Raw genomic sequence first — 21,955 nt, forward strand, 5'->3', positions numbered from 1 at the left:
ATTACCTACATCTTTCCAAACATCCATGCCTTTTGTTCAGGTTCATTTCTCTTATACTGTAGCTGCAAAAAAGGTGAGTTTTACATTTTATGGACACATATCAAGCAATTCTCTTTTTTTTAAAAGTAATTTTTTTCTTTTTTTATTTCTCTTGTTCTTTTCTTTTCTCAGGGTTTAGAAGAGGAGAATAGAGGATTGGCATCTAAAGTGCAGGAGATGAAACAATTATTACAAAACTATAAAACAGGGCAAGAACAAGAAAACCGTGATCTTTTACATATGCAAGACCAGTTAGGCAGCAAAATTACAGAACTTTATGAAATTCATGAACAAATTGTATCAATGCTTTGCAAAGAATCCAGCAGCTAACAATGAGATTAATGGAACTGTTTTAAATTTTGATCATTGATGTGCATTTGAAAGGATGAGCCCCATGAGAGATGAAGGAATGTTGCTGAACACCCTGCATGTATTATTCTTTCAGGTCTTTGAATTCATGAAGCATTGAGAGTATTTTAGATTTTACCAGGAATCATCTACCATATATATCTGAATATACAAGTCTGGTCCAACTGCGAACAACATAGATCCTGTTCTGCTGTTACATAATGCATCAGCAGATCAGGGTTGATGCTCTTTGTTCTGCTAAGTACTCCTAAAAAACTGCAGAGGCTCAGATCTGCTGGTGCATTATGCATCAGCAAATCTGGTTCTATGCAGTTTGCAGTTGGCCCCAACTTACAAGCAAGTATATATAGTAGTGTATTTAACAGGATCTTTTTGCTTAATATATTTTAACGAAAGTTTTTTAATGCAAATTTTAAATCTGTTACAGGTTTTTAACTACCAAGTAAGATCATGCAATGCAATCAAGTTGCAAAGCTTTGCCACAAGTCTTTAATCCAAATTTATTGGACAAGTTTAGTCTCATTGTAACACTGTTTATTCTATTTTTAGATGCTCATAATGTCCAACTATAAGCATCACCATGAATACATATGATGATGATGTCTACAACAATGAAAAATACAAATTTAGGAATAATACACATATTTAATATACAGTATCTAAAGTTGTATACAATTACATAAGTTGTAAATTGGCTTTAAAATTATCATTTAGACTAATGAATTTTTTTAATGTTATTTGTTCTCAGATAGATAAAATGGGGAACTAAAAGTTTCATAGAAAAATGAAATTTTAGTTCCCCAAAGTTTGGTGACAAGTGTGAAGAATCTTGAAGTAGAAGAGTGCATTTGTTAAGTTTTCTCTCAGGACAATTTTTGCTTATATATGTGTATGTGTGATCATGTTTTTGATTTGATTCATCTCCACTGGATGTATTTATGATGCAGAGATTTTAAAATCTGCAGCTGTACTAGTGTGATATTTGCATGGAAAGTAGTTTTGGTACTTTCCAGAGTTATCTACTCCTTGATATGTTAGGGTAATTGATGTTGGCATGAAGCAATCAATCTCTTTATACATAGATTCATGATGCACTTAATTATCAAATATAATTTTCATTATATCTTGTTATATTTTATGTAGTTCTTTCTGCAAAATAATTAGAGTTGTCTGCAGTTACCAAATTTTGGGGATAATTTGTACTTGGGGTAAAGAAGAACCTATTTGAGTTTGGTTCCAAAAGTCATCACTGAAAGAACTAATAAAAACAGTTTTAGCACAATTATCTGCAGTTACCAAACTGTATTCCTTGCACTTAAGAGAAAGGAATAATCCTATTGATTTTGGAGTGAAATGGTCATGTTGACCAAGCAAAGAAAAAATGGTTTCCACAAAATACATCATATACTTGGACCAGACCTTGTGCATGGCTTTCACTTGGGATAAGGAAGAAGCCTATCAATTTGAAGGTCAAACTGTAAAGGTCAAGGTGATTGAAAGAAGAAAACCAGATTCAACAGAATAACATTAAGTTTATTATGGATTGCTTGTACAAAAGAGTAAGCAAGACATCTGTTGATTATAGGGTCAGACTATCAGAGGTAAAGGTCACTGAGTGAAAGAAGAGAAATGATTTCTGCTCAAAAAAAAATCAGTTACTGACCAAGTATGTTTCACCAAAGTTTTTGGATGACTTGCACTTGATTTCTGGGGTGAAAAGATCAAGGTCTCATTGACTTAAAATGAAAAATGTCTCTTGCATAATAACCTAACAACCATGACCAAAGCTTGTGGAGGGCTTGCACTGAATGTATGGAAGAAGGCTTGAATTTTGGTGTCAAATGTCAATATCACTGGCTAGGAGAAAAATAAATTTTGTAGAATGACTTTTCTTCTAGAGTTTATTCATTGATAAAACTTTCTCAATGACTTGCACTTAAGGTAATAAAGAAACCTATAAATTCGATCTACAGGTCATAGTTTTTGTGCATTAAGTTCAGTTCAAGACTTTGGCTAGAGGTAGAGGTCATTAATGTCCCAAGTTAACAAACAATAGTATGCCGGTGTCTCCTTAGAGGATTATTGAACATGGGGAAAGCATGCAACATGCCATTCACTGTACTTTTGGGGGTGAATTTCGGCATATTGATAACTTCAGCAAACCCAATATTAACCACCCTTTAGTTTCATTAACATTTTATCACACAAACTTTCAAGGTCGAATATAGCTTCAGTACTCGCTAGACCTTTTTAGCTAAATAAATGCACTCATTATCAAACATCATCAGTTGTCTTGGCATGCAGACCCTGGCCAGCATCATGTTTTGTTTTCTTGGATAATTCATGCCATTTAGCCATATCACGCTTCAGTTACCATAGAGATTTATGTAATTTAGATGAAATGGCCAGTTAAAAGTACAAAACTCTTTTGTAACTACTTTGTTATTTTTAGTAGTAGTTTTACTTAGTGTAGAAACCTTCATGGTTGGAGCAGATTTTCTGTGGTTTATTGTTTTTTAGTTCACCTGGCCATAAGGCAACGTGAGCTTATTGTATGGTCTATCATCCTTTGCACATCATCCATTCAGAATTGCTATTTATAACTTATCCAAAACATGTACTCAACAAAATTTTACTGTATTTAACAGAAATGATGCTGGATGAAGGATTTGTACTGATCCACCATCAAATATGGTAGCTATTATTAAAAAATAAGTGTTTAAATGACATCTGTAATAATTGAACAGAATTTCAAATTTGTAATAATGACATCTATCCACTGTCAAATATGGCCACCATAGAATAATCAGAACAGTCATTTAATAACTTCTCAAAATTAGTATAAAATGTTTCTACTAAATTTGACTAAACGTTCAACCTTGAAGGCCTGTCATATTTGCAGTCGATACTGATATGCCATCATATATGTTACTAACATATGAAACAACTTCAACAGAAGGCATACTGGCATTTAGACCTTTCAGTCTTGGACAAATGTTGTTGATGTGTCATTACACAAGGATGAAGATATAAAAATTAGAGAAACCTTGAAAACAACGATGTTTTCTTGATGTGTAATCAGCAACAGTGAAAGTAATTTCTGCAGAAAGCATCCTGCTAACAGATTTCATGGCCAACAGCTTTTACATGTTGCTCACAAGTATATCCCAGCCAAATGGAGGCTGTCAGGCCCACATGGGCCTGATGCTAGTTTTTTTTAATGATTTTTCAGCAGACTTGAAGTGTGTGCCTTTTGTAGCCTTTTCTGTCTGACTTCAGTTAGAAATTATGGATAGCGTAGCCTGACTGGAGTTTTGGTCTCTTTCCTAGCCAGGTCAAGCCACTGTATTTAATGTAGCATTTATTCTATTTGATTGAAAATAGATGGCCTATTCTGTTTGGGGGTGATTATAAAAATGTTTGGATTATGTCAATACTCTGGATGTTTGCTTGTATTATGACATTTCACATGAATACTTTAAATACTGCTGTTTCTTATGCATAATTGAATATCTTGCATTTGTGGGTCTAGGATAGTAAAATTATTTTCATGTTTTTTTGGATATTTTCTAAATAGCAGTTAATGACATCATCATATTCAAATGTTATGGTGATAGAAGTAATGACGGTAGAATAACTTACAGTGCAGTGCTCCAGTCACAAATAAGAGAGATCACAATGCATCACCCTTCAAAATGTCAACCCACTATGCACCACTCAGCCTTTTTGAACTGCAAAGATAATGGTCTTTATATAGATGTTTTTGTGTCTCATATGCCTTACTAGTTATTTTTTGTTTTAAAAGTTGTTTTTAAGACCTGAATTACTAATTCCAAATCACATTCTAATCAGATGACACATACAGAAGCAGGTCTATGCTTTCCCCAGAGTTTTGCTATATATCAAAGGTGTTACTGCTCTCTATCATGGAGGTGCCCATTATATTACAGTTCACGAACCCCATATATACCATCACAGATTCTTTCTGCCATTTTAAATAAAAAGTGTCAGGTCTAAGTTTTCAAATAAAAAGCTAAACACAACTTTAAATCTTACCATATCACTGTGGTTGTTTGAGGGATCTATGCCTACCATACAACAGCACTGAGCTAAAAATGGACTATTGGGAAAATCAGAAAATTTGTAAAGTACAACCATTCCACACCTCCATTTTGTAAAAAACAGCTCTTCATTAAATGTCCAGATTTTGTTTTATATGTGCAATGTGAATGTTTACAGATGTCCACATATTTTTTGTCCTTAAGTTAGTCATTTGAATCCAAGAAAAGGGAAAGAACCATTATACACTGTTTAAATTAATTTACTATTAATGAACTGCCAAATTTTGGGAAAAGAAAGGTGAGAATGAAAATATGCACATGTGATGCATATAATATGTAACACATACATAGTGTGATTGGTGTTTACAGTAAGTTTCACAGGTATTTGAAAAGAATCATTTCGCAACACAATGTGAGTGTGGACAGTACAGGGTCCATAGCAGACCTTGAAAACCTTGAAAAGCCTTGAAAAATGAATATGTCCTTCAAGGCCTTGATAACACCTTGAAAATTCAAAATATTGTCTGGGTTCCTTGAAAAGCCTTGATTTTCTTGAAACCAAAAGGAATCAATAAATAGTTTTTGTTTTACAGATTTAAATAAAAAGGAAAAGGAAATTTAAAAAAAAAACAACCAAAAACAAAATAGTCTCTCGCTAAGTTTATGCCGGAATGGAAATTTCCACATCTGGCCACTGCGCAGTCATACATTTTGAGCTTCTGATTGTATGAAGCCCAGATGTAGCCGCAGTTTAAATTTGAATCATTTGTACACTATGAAATGTCTGGCTGCTGATTCCAACTTCAGTGGCTAGCTGAAGAAAAATATAAAGTTAGGATAAAGAGAGCTTTGCAAAATGCAAATTATGCCAGAAGGATATTGATTTGCATGCAATGGGAGAGAGTGGTTTTCAGTTACATGCAGCTGGGAAAAAACCCCACCCATTACAGCTTCTATGGCAAAACATGAAGTCTTCAGCATGAAATCATTTTTGACGAAGAGGTATGCCTGTGAACACAAATTCATGTTTCAGAATAGAAACTGTGTAAAGTCTTAATTATGAAATTAGTTCGATCCGGTTCTATTTATGGATTGAGTGGAAATAGGACAGACAATAATTGCAATGAACACGATAAATCTAAAAATATAGAATACAGCTAAGCTGAGAGAAATATTAATATAATATGAAATACTTTAAAATATCCATATGCTGTTTTTATTTAAGTGATAATATAAATAAAGCAAATATCTTTGTTACTTTTTGTTTGTTTTATGGGGGTGGGTGAAGAAGAAAACCAGGTACTGAAAAAGACATTAAGACAATGACAGCTGATGCTGATGACTATGCATTGAAAGCAGAGACTATTAGGAAAATTTCCTTTGTCACAACATCAAATAGTTTGAGAAAAAGTGTTAGGACAAAATCGCTGAACTTGGAGCTCTTGAAAAACAGATTGATGACAAGCTACAAGAACTGAAAAATTCATTCTAAAATATTTTGGACTTTTTAAATAGTGTAGTGTTATTAGAGTCAAATGAAAATTGTTCAGATGCTGTACATTATTATAATGCCCAGATGTAGGATGTTTAGTATTAATGGGAATGACATCAATGATAATACTCCTAACTCATCTTTCTTTTTCTAAAATAATAAATTTGCAAGAAATGTTCCTCGTAAGAAGTAATAGTAAGTATTAAGATGTGTTTACATACAGTTTCATTGATGTATCCTTTAAAATTTATATAAGAATGCACCTTGAAAAACATGATTTTAAACCTTGAAAAAACCTTGAATATTTTGAAAGAAATATGCTACTAACCCTTTCAGTAATAAATTCACTACACAATGTAAGTGTGGTCAGTAATTATTTCACTACACACAATGTAAGTGTGGTCAGTAATTATTTCACTACACACAATGTAAGTGTGGTCAGTAATTATTTCACTACACACAATATAAGTGTGGAAAGTAATCATTTCACTACACACAATGTAAGTGTGGTCAGGGTTTCACCTCACACAAAGTAACTGGACAGTAATCTTTTCACTACACACAATGTAAGTGTGGAAAGTAATCATTTCACTACACTGTAAGTGTGGTCAGTAATTATTTCACTACACAATGTAAGTGTGGTCAGTGTTTAACCTCACACAATGTAACTGGACAGTAATCTTTTTACTACACACAATGTAAGTGTAGACAGTAATCAAGTCACTATGCATAATTTAAGTGTGGAAAGTAATAGAATGCAAGTTTTCAACTTTTTAATTTGGACCCAGATTTAATAAACATGTCAACATTAATAGCTGTGATCATTTTTTTTCTTTAAAAATTGTACTTGATAGATTACTATTTGAGAAGGAAGTAATATAAAGAGTGGCTTGGAAATCAAAAAGTGCTCTTTACCTGGACTCCCCCCTCCCAAGAAATTTCAGACTGGAGCACTGCAGTGGAATAAGATAAATCTACTTTACTTGAAACCTAAAAATACATAAAGAAACTACCAATATTAAACAAATACAGCTGCTCTACATCCTCCCCCCCCCCATTGTCATTATCTTCTTTTATAGCGGGGGGGGGGGGAACAGAATTAAAGATAATAAAGAAAAGGATATGCTGCAGTGCAGCAAGTTTCTATTTTATTGATCTATCTGGTATGTAATATTGGAGCATTGGGTTTGTTCCCTTAAGAAATGGACTTAGCTACCATTTTCTTGTCATGATGTAGCCAATAATGAGTTTAAAGTGCCATAGAAATCAACCAGCCATGAACCAAACTCTATATACATGACAAGTAAGTTACACAGAATGCCAGTTTGATACAATAATTTTTTGGCATTCAGTATCTTATGGTTGCCATGGAAACAAAGTATATCATAATTGTATGTAATATTAAAATTGAGAGTGTTTGACCATGGGATACTTTTGGTCAAAGTCTTTATATAATGGGGGGGGGTGCTGGGCGATACGTCCTTTAAAGATGACTATGTTTCTACTTTGTTTTGTTGAATTGTGCCATGCAGAAGTTGACAGAATTATTGCTTGAACTTGTATGACAGCTTATGCCAGTTGTAATATATGTGACATAGTTCTGACCAAAGGGATCTGTTATTTGCATGTATTGTGATGCATTGTGATGTACCACCATGTGTTGTTTCATGTGGTCTCTTGTGATGTACCACCATGTGTTGTATCATGCATCTGTTGTGATGTACTGTCATGTGTTGTATCATGTGGTATATTGTGATGTACCACCATGTGTTGTATCATATGGTATATTGTGATGTACTGTCATGTGGTATATTGTGATGTACCACCATGTGTTGTATCATATGGTATATTGTGATGTACCACCATGTGTTGTATCATATGGTATATTGTGATGTACTGTCATGTGGTATATTGTGATGTACCACCATGTGTTGTATCATATGGTATATTGTGATGTACTGTCATGTGGTATATTGTGATGTACCACCATGTGTTGTATCATGTGGTATATTGTGATGTACCACCATGTGTTGTATCATATGGTATATTGTGATGTACTGTCATGTGGTATATTGTGATGTACTACCATGTTAATGAACTGTAAGCTTCCATCTATAAAGAGTGAAGATTCAAATCTGCATTTACATAATGTTCCAGTAGATCAGGATCTGTGCTGATGTTCCAGTAGATCAGGATCTGTGCTTATCATTCTGTGTATCAATTTATATAATCAGCATTGCTCCTGGTCTTTAATGTTGAACTGTAGATTTGGGTCTACACTGTTTGCTGTAAGGCCTACATTACTACTGCCCCATACATGCCAACCATTACACTTTTAACATAATCATTATGCTTTTTTCCACTAATTATGCCTTATGCGTAAACATATTTGGATTATGCATTTTTGGTGTGTCCCCCTCCCCAAAAAATTAATAATTTTATTTCTTATTTTTATTAACATCCCATTAATCTTTCAGACCATTTTCTAGAAGAAAAAAAACAGCTTCTATGTAACTACGACATACGAGTATGCTTGTCTGTAGCCTTCCATGCACTTTCCTAACAGTATTATGTTCTCTTCATAGCAGCTGCCCTATTTCCAAGAAACATGCTGGTTTTACTTTCAAAATTTTGGTCTATATAATTTCTTAGGAGTAATCAATAGAACAAACAATATAGACCCTGATCTGCTGGTGCATTGTGTGATGGCAGATCAGGGTCTGTGTTGTTAGCAGTTGGACTTATAAGCAAAATGGCAAAATGTCAGGTACTGTCATTAGTGGTTAATTTTTCACCATTTTTGATTACTTAAGAAGATTGAAATAACCAGTTTCCAGCTGCTGATAATGCAATTGTGGTTTATAATTTATTATGATGTGACAATGTTTGGAATCCAATAAGAGCTAGTCAGAGTAATTGTATTTTGTTTTTCTCTTTTTTTTTGAAGAAAATAAAATGGCCATTTTTGAATGAAAGTTCATTAGCTTTTGTTATTTAAATGATTTGAATCATCAACATTTCTTTGAATAATGGACAAGAAAGATGCATTAATTTTGTACCACATGGGTATATTTGATATGCAGTTTTAATACTGAAATATGTTATGTAATATTGAAATATGTATGTTATGTAATATTGAAATATATATGTTATGTAATATTGAAATATGTATGTTATGTAATATTGAAATGTGTATATTATGTAATATTGAAATATGTATAATATGTAATATTGAAATGTGATTATCCAAACCTAGATTTGTTGGGGAAAAAAGTACATGTATATTCACTTTTTATTATATAATAGAGATCATCCTATTTATTGTACACAAGTTGTATGAATCTAGGCTAACAATCTTGGCAATTAGCGTCAAATCATCCATCATTAATGACAAAAGTGCTTTTAAGTGGACTAAATGACTAACATACTTTGAGTAAAGAATAATACATAACTTCAGAGAGAGGGGGTATGTAATAAATACAAACCACATTCTTGTTTGCATTTTAGTCTAGGAAAAGAACTTGTTTGATATGGCTTATGAATTCATCTAATGACCTCAACATATTCTTATCCCATATCAAACTGGTTCTTTCTGCTGACTAGGAACACAATCCGTATGTCGTTTTGTTTATGTATTTAGGTACTTTAACAATCTGCATAACCTCCCTTTGGAACACATTTATATGTGGTCATAAAACCCAGCTTTCTATTAGCTGTATGGTTTGGAATGAACCAATCTAATAAGGCTAATCATAATAATGTGAATTCGGTCCTGCACCACATCAATCTGACCTGTAAAAATCCCATTACAAAATCCCTCACACAAGTGAACGTTAAATTCCAAGACTATACTGAAGTAGATCTCCACACAAATCTAAGATATTTTATCTTATCGGCAAAAAAAAAAGATTTTCCTGCTGTATTATAAATTGACTGTGGCAAAGTCCATATATATATTTGTCATGCAGTCAGACATTCTGCCATAAATATCAGTCTACAGTAAGTCCGTCCCACTTTTATGATCGTGTAACTAATGTATTGATTATACTGATGGTATGTTTGGCAATTATCATTAATTAATTATGCAATTTAAGGTAACATATATACTTGCTTATAAGTCCACCTGCAAACAAATATAGACCCGTATTTGCCATCGCATAATGCACCTGCAGATCAAGGTCAATGTTGATTATTTTAATGATTACTCCTAATAAATTGCATAGATCCAGATATGCTGGCACATTATATGATGGCAGATCACTGTGCAGTTTGCATTTGGAATGACGTCTAAGCATGTCTAGATGGTATTATTTATGCACATTGTCTTCCTTATCGGTTGTGCATGGGAATTAGTATTATATTTTGTATACTGTGTAGAGTTTATATATAACAATATTAATTTATGCAAGATATACAAGTGTTTAGAAATGAGTAAACTTCTGTTGTAAATTTTTCACCAATGATTATTTCAACTGTAACTACATTAGCAGGAAGAAATCATGTATGATTTCTCTAGTTACTGTATCCAAGCTACAGGTACAAATCAGTATTTGAAATTAAGAATCTTGAAGCAATCTACTTAAAAATTAATACCTATAGAACAAGGTAATACAACATTTTATTTGTTTCATCGGTGTGCAGTTCTGCACACAATTTTCACAGTTGGTGAAAATGGTGCATTAACAAGGAGTCGATTTTATCATTCTGAATAAAAATAGACTGCTAATTCTAGTCTGGATTTGCTGTTTAGCCTTCACTTAAATTCTCAAAAGGTACTATTCTATACTATAAAGTACTGTGCTGTGCTGTGCTGTATTGTACTGTGCTGCACTGCACTGCACTGTACTGTACAGTGAATAAAAGACACAGATCTGCCAAAGTACTGACAGATCTTGGTCCATGCTGTTCATTCTATCAATTATTTGAATTGAACAGTGTAGACTGGTTGCCTGGAACATAATGCAACCACAGATCTGAGTTCATGCTGCTCGTTGCTTGAATAAGTTAAAGTGGACAATATAGACTGGTCTGTTATGGCATAATGCAGTCATAGATCTGGGTCCATGAAATTATTTGTTGGAATGATTCCAGTTGAACAATATAGACTGGTCTGCTATGGCATAATGCAGTCACAGATCTGGGTCCTTGAAATTATTTGTTGGAATGATTCCAGTTGAACAATATAGACTGGTCTGCTATGGCATAATACTGTCACAGATCTGGGTCCATGCAGTTATTTGTTGGAATGATTCCAGTTAAACAATATAGACAGGTCTGCCAGGGTATAATGTGACCACACATCTGGGTCTATGCTGTACTTATTTAGGCGACTATACAAGGACAAACATTTCCATGCATATGACACCTATACTGTTATGTATTTCCATGCTATTCCACAAAAAGATTTCCATATAGCATTACCATTGCCCTTGTGATAGCAAGACTTGTCATATTCCAGTACAGAAAATATAAATTTCCAAGAAAGTCATGAATCAGAAATTTCCTGATGTCTTTACACACTTTATTAAAACTGTGTTTAGTAGGTGTATTGTACTGCACAGTATTGTACCACTGCCTGTAGCCTCATGATGAGACATAATAATACTTTATTTATAGAGGTTGACTCATTAGTCAAGGACTGTTCTCCCTTGAGGCCCTCTGAGGATAGTATAATAATGTACATTATATGAAGACAGCAATAATTACTGTTTATTTTAACATGTTTAGTATTAAAATACTAAATTCAATTATCTATTAGAATCATGTACATGCTCATGATATCTCTTCTTAAATACTCTAATATTTTCAGCAGATTTTACATGTAGTGGAAGCTTGTTCCACATAACTGTACCAGAGTATTGGAAGCTCTTTTTAAATTGTTCTGTTCTTGGTTTTGGTGGTAGAAGGTTTCCATGTGATATTGATCTCAGCTGGTATTGTGTTGGAAAAGTCCTGAATAAGTCCTGAAGATACTCTGGTGCAGTTCCATGTAGACATTTATATAAAAGAACTGCCTTGTGAAAATCTATCCTGTCATATATGTATTGTGAACCATTTGAGTTCTGTAAATAATGCTTTTAAGGGATGATCAATAGGTGCATCTAAAATTATGTGTGCTGCTCATTTCTTAAGTTTATAAATCCTGTCAAGCTCAGATTTCGCACAGTTTCCCCATACATTTGAACAATAATCCATTGTTGGAAGAATATATGACTTGTAGTATAGATTTCAAGTTTCCATAGGTAAATAGTTCTTGATTCTGCTGAGCAGGACAATTTTGGATGACGATGTTTTACAAAGCTTATCAATATGGTCATTCCATAATAAATTATTATCTATGGTCACACCTACAAGCTTGTCATGTTTGACATTTTCTAATGGATGATTATTTATTGCAAGAGATAGTTCTCGGTTCCCTGATTTGTGTAGCTTTTGTGACATCCCCCAAAATCATACATTTTGTTTTACCTTCATTAATTACCATCCTATTTTGTTGTGCCCAGTTTTGGACTCTAATAAGGTCTGAGCTTAATCTCATTTGGATAACTTCACTATCAGAACTAGATGTATACAAGGTTGCATCACCTGCAAACAAATCTGTATTTGTAGATTCATTATTTAATGGTAGATCATTGATACGGATAAGGAAGAGGATAGGGCCCAAAACTGAGCCTTGAGGGACCCCAGAATGAGTGGTGCGAGTTTGAGAGCTAATATTACCAATGCTTACTTGTTGAGACCTTTGGTTTAGGTATGATCTAAACCAGTTTAAAGAAGGATTGTCGAACCTGTAACTGTTTAACTTTTGCAGCAGAATTTCATGATCAACAAGATCAAAGGCTTTCTTGAAGTCAAGGAAAACAGTCCCAGTCATATGTCCATTATCCATTTCCTTCAGCCAAAGATCAATTAATTTGGTAAGTTCTGTTTGGCATGAGTAGTACTTTCTAAATCCTGATTGCACTTTATGAAATAGAGAGTATGTTTAAAAAAATGTATAGATCTGAATGGCTACATGCTTTTCAAATAATTTTGACAATACAGGTAGAATTGATATTGGTCTGTAATTCTTTGGATCCTCCTTTTCTCCTTTCTTAAAGATAGGTGTAACCTTTGCACATTTTAGTGTTTCTGGAAAATTATCACTCATTATACTTAAATTTATGATATGTGTTAGTGACTTTGTTATTACTGGTGCAGCAATTTTAAGAATTCGTGGACCAATCCCATCCAATCCAGAGGATTTATTAATATTCACCTTAATTAGCATATCAAAAACATCAGCTTCACTAACATTATATATTGAAAAATAATTATCATCAGGAATTTTAGCTCTTACAAATAATAGAAGAGCATCAAGTTCAATTGGGTTGTTAGTTTGGTTCTGAATACTGTTACTGGAGATGCTTATGAAGAATTGTTGAACATTTCCACAATGTCTTGTACAGATGTTGCTCTATCATCATTTTGCTTAAGTCTAGGGGGAAGACAACGGTTCCTGGGTGGGTTCATCTCTTTTAGATGCTTCCACAATGTCTTGGTACTCTCACTTTCATCAATAGCCTGTTTATAGTTGTTCTCTTTTGCCTTATCTATCAGGTGCTTAGTTTTATTCCTCCACTTTCTATAGCTTTTCATGTCTGTTTTCTTGTGGAAATTATCTCTTAGGTGCCTAGCCTCATTGATCTCAGGGGTAATCCACTTGGGTGTAATTTGGTGTTTAACCCTTTCTGTTTTAAATGGGGCATGCTTGTCTAAGGCTGCATTGAACACCTGATACCATTTGTCTAAGGCAGTGTTGTCATCAGCTATATTGCAGACTGATTGGAAGGGTTTGCAAACTAAATCCTTTAGGAACATTTCCTCATCAAACTGTTTAAAGTCCCTGTATTGTATTTCATTGTGTTGACCATTTTTAGATGATTTAGGAACATGTCTAGTTATACAGACTGGTAGTGGTCACTCGGTGCATATACTGGCACATTAATTTCACTTATGTTTTCAGGTTTTTTAGTATATACATGATCAATGATAGTAGTACTTTTATCTGTTACTCTAGTTGGTATGTTAATTACTTGAGTAAAGTTGTAAGTTTCAAAGTTACTTATCCATGTTAATGATGGAGTTTTCATGTAGTCAGTGTTAAAATCACCTAATATGATAGTTTCTAAATCTTCCTTTGGTAATGCTTTTCGAATTTGCACCTCAGATCTATCAATCCAATCAGCTGTGGAACTAGGTGGCCTGTAAACTGAACATAATAGTATTGGCTTTGATTGGGCAAGGGTTACTTTGACCCAGATACTCTCTACCCTAATAGTCTCTAGATCAACACATCTGTTATAACTAATGGAACTGTCTACATAGAGAAGAGTACCCCCACCTCCCATGGATTACCTATCTTTTCTTTCAGAGTTGAACCCATGTATTTGGAGAGCCAAATCATCAGTATCATCAGAAAGAAAGGTTTCACATAGACCTAGAATATTAACTGATCTAGTTTGCTGTAATTTTAACTTTATCTCATTCAGTTTATGGAGGATGTGTTGAATATTTACGTTGATTACTTGCAGACCTGTTTTGAGGAGGCCAAAGACATGACGGTTTTGATCAGAGGATTGATTTTCAGACAAGGTAGTATGCAATGTATTGTTTTTAGACTTGACAGATTTCTTTTCATCACCTTGATTATATACATAAACTCATGAAGAAGATAACATACAAGATCCAGCTGTTGTACCATGACCACGTGTAGTGGATACATGAGAATGTTCAATATGAGACTGATTTACATAACTACAAGAAGACATTGATATATTAGACACTTGAGGAGCCTCAGAGGGGGAAGTAACTTGAACAGTATCACAAAGTTGTTTACATGTTAACAAGTTGCACTTTGTACACAAATCAGATTGTGCCTGAAATCTGTTTATAGAATTATAATTATTACATTGAAAAGTATACACATATTCTGTGCATTTTGTTGCTGGATATGTGTTGCATAGGCCTGCACATCATTGCCTTCTACCTATTGGTATGTGCACAACTTTTGCTTATGTCCTAGTTCGTTACAAAGATGGCAACAAATCTGTTTTCCATGTAGACACCACTGTGTTACATGACCGTGCTGTCCAGAATACAAACAGTTTTCTGACTTGTGCCTAACCCATTTATAAGTCTTATGTACTGGTCTATATTCCTAAGGAGCATGGCAGTACCGCTGTTAGACAAGTGGATTGTTGGTTCACTCGATTGTCTTTGAAGAAGGTCCTGTATTGCAGAACAAAGAGTATTTGGAAACTTTCACACAACTTGTGGAGTAATAAGTACATTCCTTCTTGGCGGTAGACCTGAGATGATTATTTTACATTCTCTGTTTTTGGACCTGACTTGGATTTCTTTGCCTTAGTCCAAAGCCCAACATAGATTCTGTTAATCTTCCAATTCATCTCTTGGTAACAGGTGTCACATACATGTATGTCATTTAATCATTCCAATCTGATCACTCTAGTAGATGTGATATTCACCTAATTGCAAATTACAGGTATTGGTCAGTGGCTGGACAAGAGTTTGTCCAACAGAAAGGATTTCCTACACACTTGAAAATCTTGTTATTGCTACTCCTCTTGATAACATCGAGTTGAAAATCTTGTTATTGCTACTCTTGATAACATCGGGTTGAAAATCTTGTTATTGCTACTCCTCTTGATAACATCGGGTTGAAAATCTTGTTATTGCTATTCCTCTTGATAACATCGGGTTGAAAATATTGTTATTGCTACTCTTCTTGCTAACATCGGGTTGAAAATATTGTTATTGCTACTCCTCTTGATAACATCAGTTTGAAAATGTTGTTATTGCTACTCCTCTTGATAACATCGGGTTGAAAATATTGTTATTGCTGCTACTCTTGATAACATTGGGTTTTCATCAGAAGACTTCTTATGATTAGTTAGTCCTTCATGAAGATGGTGATCTGATGTCTAATATGGCCACCAAAGCTGCCATCTTGAAATCTTGTTATTGCTACTCTTTCTGAATGGATGGTCGTATAAACATGGTGTTTTCTCTGAAAAACTTCTCATGTCAAGCTGGTCCTAAATAAAAATGGTGCTGATCTGATGTTAGATATGAACACCATAACAACCATTATTGAAAATTTTATTGCTACTCCTCCAGAAAACATTATTTTTGTCGCGAGTTTTCACAAGAAGACTTTATGATGAGGAATGTCATAACAGCATGGGGTATTCACTAAAGGACTGGTAATGTCTAGTTGCTTGTAAATAAAAACTCTTCCAATAACACCACCAAATGACCATCTTAAAAATCTTGTCGCTTCCTCTCCTGAGTAGCTGACCATATCCTTCATTGTACTTTTACCAAAAGACTTATAATTAGTAGTAAAATTGAAGAAATGTGAATTCACTATATTTAATGAGATACCAGTTTTTGTGGATTTACAAAAAAGTACAAATCAGTGTTTTGTATTGAACAAAAATAATCCCAGACACCATTGATAAATTTAAGTACCCCCCCAAAAATGTCCTTTTGCTCTAAACCAAAACAATTGATGCCCACAAAAAGAAATGAATCCATATTAATATTTTCCCCACTCCTAACTTTATTCTCAGTAGACTTTGATATGAAGTATCATAAAATGTTGGCAGTTCATGGTCTACATTATTTCCTTGAAATCATTGATAGAACAGCCGTGATGATCCATATCTGCTGGCATATTATACAGTGGTACAGCTTCACTTTAACATAACTAGATTGGCTGGCGCATTACATATATTACAGCTTCACCTAAACAAAACCAGATGGAATGGCACATTATACAGTGGTACAGCTTCATCTAAACATAACCAGATGGGCTGGCACATTATACATATTACAGCTTCACCTAAACATAACCAGATTGGCTGTTACATTATACAGTGGTACAGCTTCATCTAAACATAAATAGATGGGCTGTCATATTTTACATATTACAGGTTCACCTAAACATTACCAGATGGGTTGGCACATTATACAGTGGTACAGCTTCATCTAAACATAACCAGATGGGCTGTCACATTATACAGTGATACAGCTTCACCTAAACATAACCAGATGGGCTGGCATACAGTGGTACAGCTTCACTTAAACATAACCAGATGTGCTGGCACATTATACAATGGTACAGCTTCACCTAAACATAAACATAACTGATGCACAGAAAGAAAGCCTAATAAAGTATGGACATGGAACAAAATAACCACCAAATATATCACAGGGCATGAGGGAAAAAGTGTCGTCGTCGAGAGATTTAATCATACACTAAAAGAGAAGATCTACAAAAAAAAATCGGCCAAAAACACTAACAGGTATGTTGATGATCTGCCAAAGATTGTGTCAATTTATAATAAAACATAACACACTTTGAATGTTGCCAAACGAAGCAGTTAATAATTCATCACTGGCGAACGAGAATATGTACCAGAGACACAAGTTTAGCGTGTGTGATAGAGTTAGAATTTCACCTGTGAAGAAAAAAAAAACTACGTTTGATAAAGGATTAACTATGAATTGGTCTGAGAAAGTATTCATTGCAGATTAAATTTTAACAACAATATTTGTGACGTATAATCTGAAAGATTCGGCGGGAGAAAAGATTATTGGAAGTTTATACGAACAGGAACTACAGCGGACAGAGCAGGATATATTCGTCATCGAGCGAGTAATAGCAAGAAAAGGTAAGAAACGTTTGGTCAAATGGAGAGGCTACGGCAACAGTTTTAATATCTGGATACCAACTAGTGAACAAAAAATCTTTGATCAGATCGTGTGATGCATAGCATATAACGATCCAATCTAGTCATTGTAAATCTTTTCATATGTCAAAAGAGCAGACTTACATTTCACTGGCCTGCACAACAATATCAAATATTGTCTTTGTGTTGTTGTTAGTGCACACTCTCCTATCAAGTTAAAAATCTTAACAAACAGAAAATCAAATTTTATATTGTTTAGACGGCCAAAAACTTCTGTCTACGATTCATGAATAGTCTTAACAACTCCCAGAATATCTGGTGTTCAGAGATGGAAAAAATAAACATTTTAATCTTAATAGCGATGTGATAGTTTACATTATACGGTGATTTTGTTGCAATATAAATTTGTTCATTTTGATGTACTATACCTGGCTCATCGGCAAATTTTTCCTCAATGACAGGGAACAAATACATTTTTGGATTAAATTCAGTGTGCAAATCATCCCTGTATAAATAAAACCTTCTATTATTTGAATCTTGACTGCCAGCAGTATTGTAATTCGAAGAATCCTGATGCGCTGCAGTATCACGATCGATATCAGTGTAAAAATCTAACAATCGTTTCGCAAACAAGAAATTTGATGGAGACATCTTATACATAAGACTTTTATCTAATTACTATAATAAAATGCCGGAGGAAATAAGAAGAATCGTCAGCTAAAATCTTATATATGAACTTGCTATTCGATACTGTTAATTTGTTTATGAGCAATACAAATAAAAACAGATAAAAGTATGTGAATATTATTGTTGAGTACGACAAAGAAACCTTAAACAAATATTTCAATTACTGCTTGGCAAATAGCGAAGTAGCGCAAATACTAAACAGCGGGTGATTGATAACAAAATAAGAATAAGATTATTTCAAAGATTATCATTGAAAAGGCAAATTTTGTAATATCATCTGTAACACGTTTGACTGATGCTAAACAAATATCAAAATATCTTGCTGCTGCTGAAATAGAAGGAAATATTTTTTCTTCTTTTATCTCTAAGTTGTCTGATGTCAATAGATGAGCTGGTTCAAAAGTAGTCATACCTCCCTTACCTCATCATACGTTTTCTTCTTGTGACACAAGATCAAGATTTTCAATTCAGTTATCAGTCTTAATTCTGTTTTTATTACCCACAACAACCATTAAAAATTTCAAATACAAGCCGGTGTGAGGAATTTCTAACATAATCACTGTTAGTTCCACAGATCATTACATTTAAGTAACCTTGATTTCCAAAACTTTCAACACTTTTCTTTGTTTTAATATTTCTGATAATTCCTCTGTCATTGGCTTCATACAGATCGTAGACAGGATGACATTGAAACTCGTCTTGTTATGACAAGTTGCTGATATTATTGTCAGTAATACTACAATTTACCCGATAGACTCTTGACCTCGTTAGAATCTCCTCACAAAACAATGAATAAATAAAGTCCTTGATTAACATTTCAGTATACTCGGTATCATCAGTACCTTTCACTTTTATCTTATAAACCAGCCGAAGTTCGAATGCCACACGAAGCCTACGTTTTAAAATTAATTGCCACTCCTAGCAGATCTCCTGCATCACATTTGTACTTGTGATGAATGTAGAATATCTCCTGTTCGTTAGCTGTTGGTATCAGTCCACTAAGCATAATTCTGCTCATGTTATAATAATAACAATTTTGTTTCTTCAATTGACAATTTTCACAGCACACTCAGTTAAAGAAATATAAAACAGTAGATATAGAATGTTGAAACACGCCGATATAGCAAAGAAAAGTCTATTCTCCACAGATAGATACCACCCCACAAAAACCGCAACTGCATTTGCTGGTTTCCATAACAGTTTTCAATTCAACAATAAACGACGTTTGATAGCAAATTTCTCTGACATAGACTTTTATCATCTGCTTCAGCCAACAATTAAATCACAGCTTGCCACGCATAAGGGTCTAAAGATTATAGTTCAGTTCGATATTAAGCTTTCTAAGCTAAATGTGTCTCTGGAATCCCAATAGAATGCCAAGGACAGGCCCGTCAATCAGAGGCCTACGTCAGAGCACCTTGCAGCAGAACAGCTTGATGCTAATCGACGTGAGGAATTTGCCGGTCCTTATATTACATCAAATCTAGTCGAATTCTAACAGGGACAGATTTAATATCACTGACATATAATATATTTCAGAAGATATGGAAAAAAATCAACAAGTACACAGCATCGGGGTCTGACTGAAAATTTGATAAAGTAACAGAGATACAGTTTCACACTATGAAGTATAATCCATTGTGAGGTAGCTCGAGCTCCCAACTAAAATTAAAAACATGAAATGTTGTGTAAATATCCAGAACAGTAACAAATTATGTTTTCAGTGGGCCATACTATCGGCGTTATTTCCAGTACGAGATCATCCTTATCAAGTATCAAATTATACTGGTCATGCTAACAATCTAAACTTTAGTGCGATTGTCTTTCCTGTTTCTGAATATCAAATTCCGAAATTTAAAAGCAAAATAAACAGCCTTTTCCTGGTGGGGCTAATGTATTCATTGATGATAATGAACAAAATAGATATCCAAGATATATCAGCGATCGAGCATATCAGCAGACAGTAAATTTACTATTTTATAAAAATCATTATGGTTGGATTAAAAAAACTTTAACAGGCTAGTCGGTGGTCAGTATAAAAAGCAAAAAGAAAAGAAACATTTCTTTTTCAGGTGCCTGCATGCATGTAAATTCCAACATGTACTTGATCGACTTCTCGAATACTGCTCTAACGTACAGAAAATATATATGCCTGACATGGTGAGGAGTAAAAAATATCACAAATTACAAATTACAGACACAAGATGAAAGTGCCTTTGATGTTATATGCTGATTTCGAGTCGATACTACTTCCAGTGCTAGGAGCAGAAAATAACCCTGATAAATCTTCGACAAGAAAAATACAAGAGCTTATTCCTTGTGGAGTCGCGTATAAGGTCATTTTGCTGTTGATAAATCTTTATCAAAACCAATAAAGATATATAGAGGTACAGATCCTGCTGTTTGGTTCCTAAAAAGCCTTGTCAACGAGATTGATTTTATCCTGATATTATTCGCTAGACAGAAAAAATGAAATCACTAACAGTAAAACAATAAGCTAAATTTACCACAGCAGAAACATGCCATATTTTGTGAGGGAGCGCTTTTGCCTCAAGATCGAGTAAAAGATCACTGTCATATAAATGGAAAGTATCGTGGTCCTGCACATGATAAGTGTAATTTAAAATATACCCCACCAGATTTCGTTCCTGTTGTCTTTCATTATTTCAGAGGATATGATTCTCATATTATAGTTGAAGCATTAGGTAATAAAGATATAATAAACCGCATGAAAATTAATAACAACGATGTAATAAAATGTATCCCAAATAACACAGAAAAGTACATGTCAGTGACACTAGGCAAGATAAGATTTATTGATAGTCTGCAGTTTATGGCAGCATCTCTGTATGAGCTAGTTGCTGAGGTAAATTTGATAATTTGACTGAACATTTCAGTGGCAAAGCAAGCTTGCTGACACGAAAAAGTATCTTTCTCTAAGTGTATCTTGATAATTGGGATAAATTTGATGAAATGTGTCTACCTGTGAAAGATAAGTTTTTTTTTCTAGGTTAAATGTTTAGGGTGTTAGTGATGATGATTGTGATCACACTTGATCGACATGGGATTCGTTCGGTTGCAAAAACGTAGGAGATTATCATGATTTATATCTTATCACAGACGTTCTGTTGCTTGCAGATATATTTGAAACTTTCAAGATGTCAGCGCTGATAACTACGGACTTGACCCAGCTTGGTACTATTCGACACCCAGACTAAGTTGATATGCATTACTCAAGCACAGTAAAATAAAATTGGAGTTGTTAACAGACCCAGATATGTTCAACTGTATAGAACATGGAATCCGAGGCGGAATAAGCATCATAAAAAGTATATGCCAAAGCTAAAAATATCTATCCGACTAGGATAGTACAGCACCATCAAGTTTGATAACCTCTCTTGATACATACTTTATATGCATATCCATTGTCCAGGTATATGCCGTATGGTGGTTTTAGATGAATCAGTGACAAACAGATTTTTGAGGAAACTGATAAAACGATAAGGGCGGATGATGTTAGTTATTTTGTTAAAGTTAATCTTGCCTATCCT

At 34.1% G+C, this 21,955-nt stretch overlaps 1 protein-coding gene across 4 annotated transcripts in view; it reads left to right on the plus strand.

Annotated features, from left to right (window-relative positions):
* LOC149801744 (uncharacterized) overlaps window positions 1–10,687 on the plus strand; it is a 204,032-nt gene extending 193,345 nt beyond the window's left edge. For all 4 annotated transcript variants that reach the window (XM_089956068.1, XM_089956066.1, XM_089956065.1 and 1 more), the window contains exon 9: window positions 172–10,687. In XM_089956068.1, the coding sequence (XP_089812194.1) occupies window positions 172–369 (198 nt within the window). In that variant the 3' untranslated portion in view covers window positions 370–10,687. The remainder of the gene's footprint in view (window positions 1–171) is intronic.
* Window positions 10,688–21,955: the final 11,268 nt, after the last annotated feature.

The sequence above is a fragment of the Sinohyriopsis cumingii genome, chromosome 4, assembly GCF_028554795.1.
Source record: "Sinohyriopsis cumingii isolate HCF-2022 chromosome 4, ASM2855479v2, whole genome shotgun sequence".
Taxonomy (NCBI): Eukaryota; Metazoa; Mollusca; class Bivalvia; order Unionida; family Unionidae; genus Sinohyriopsis; species Sinohyriopsis cumingii.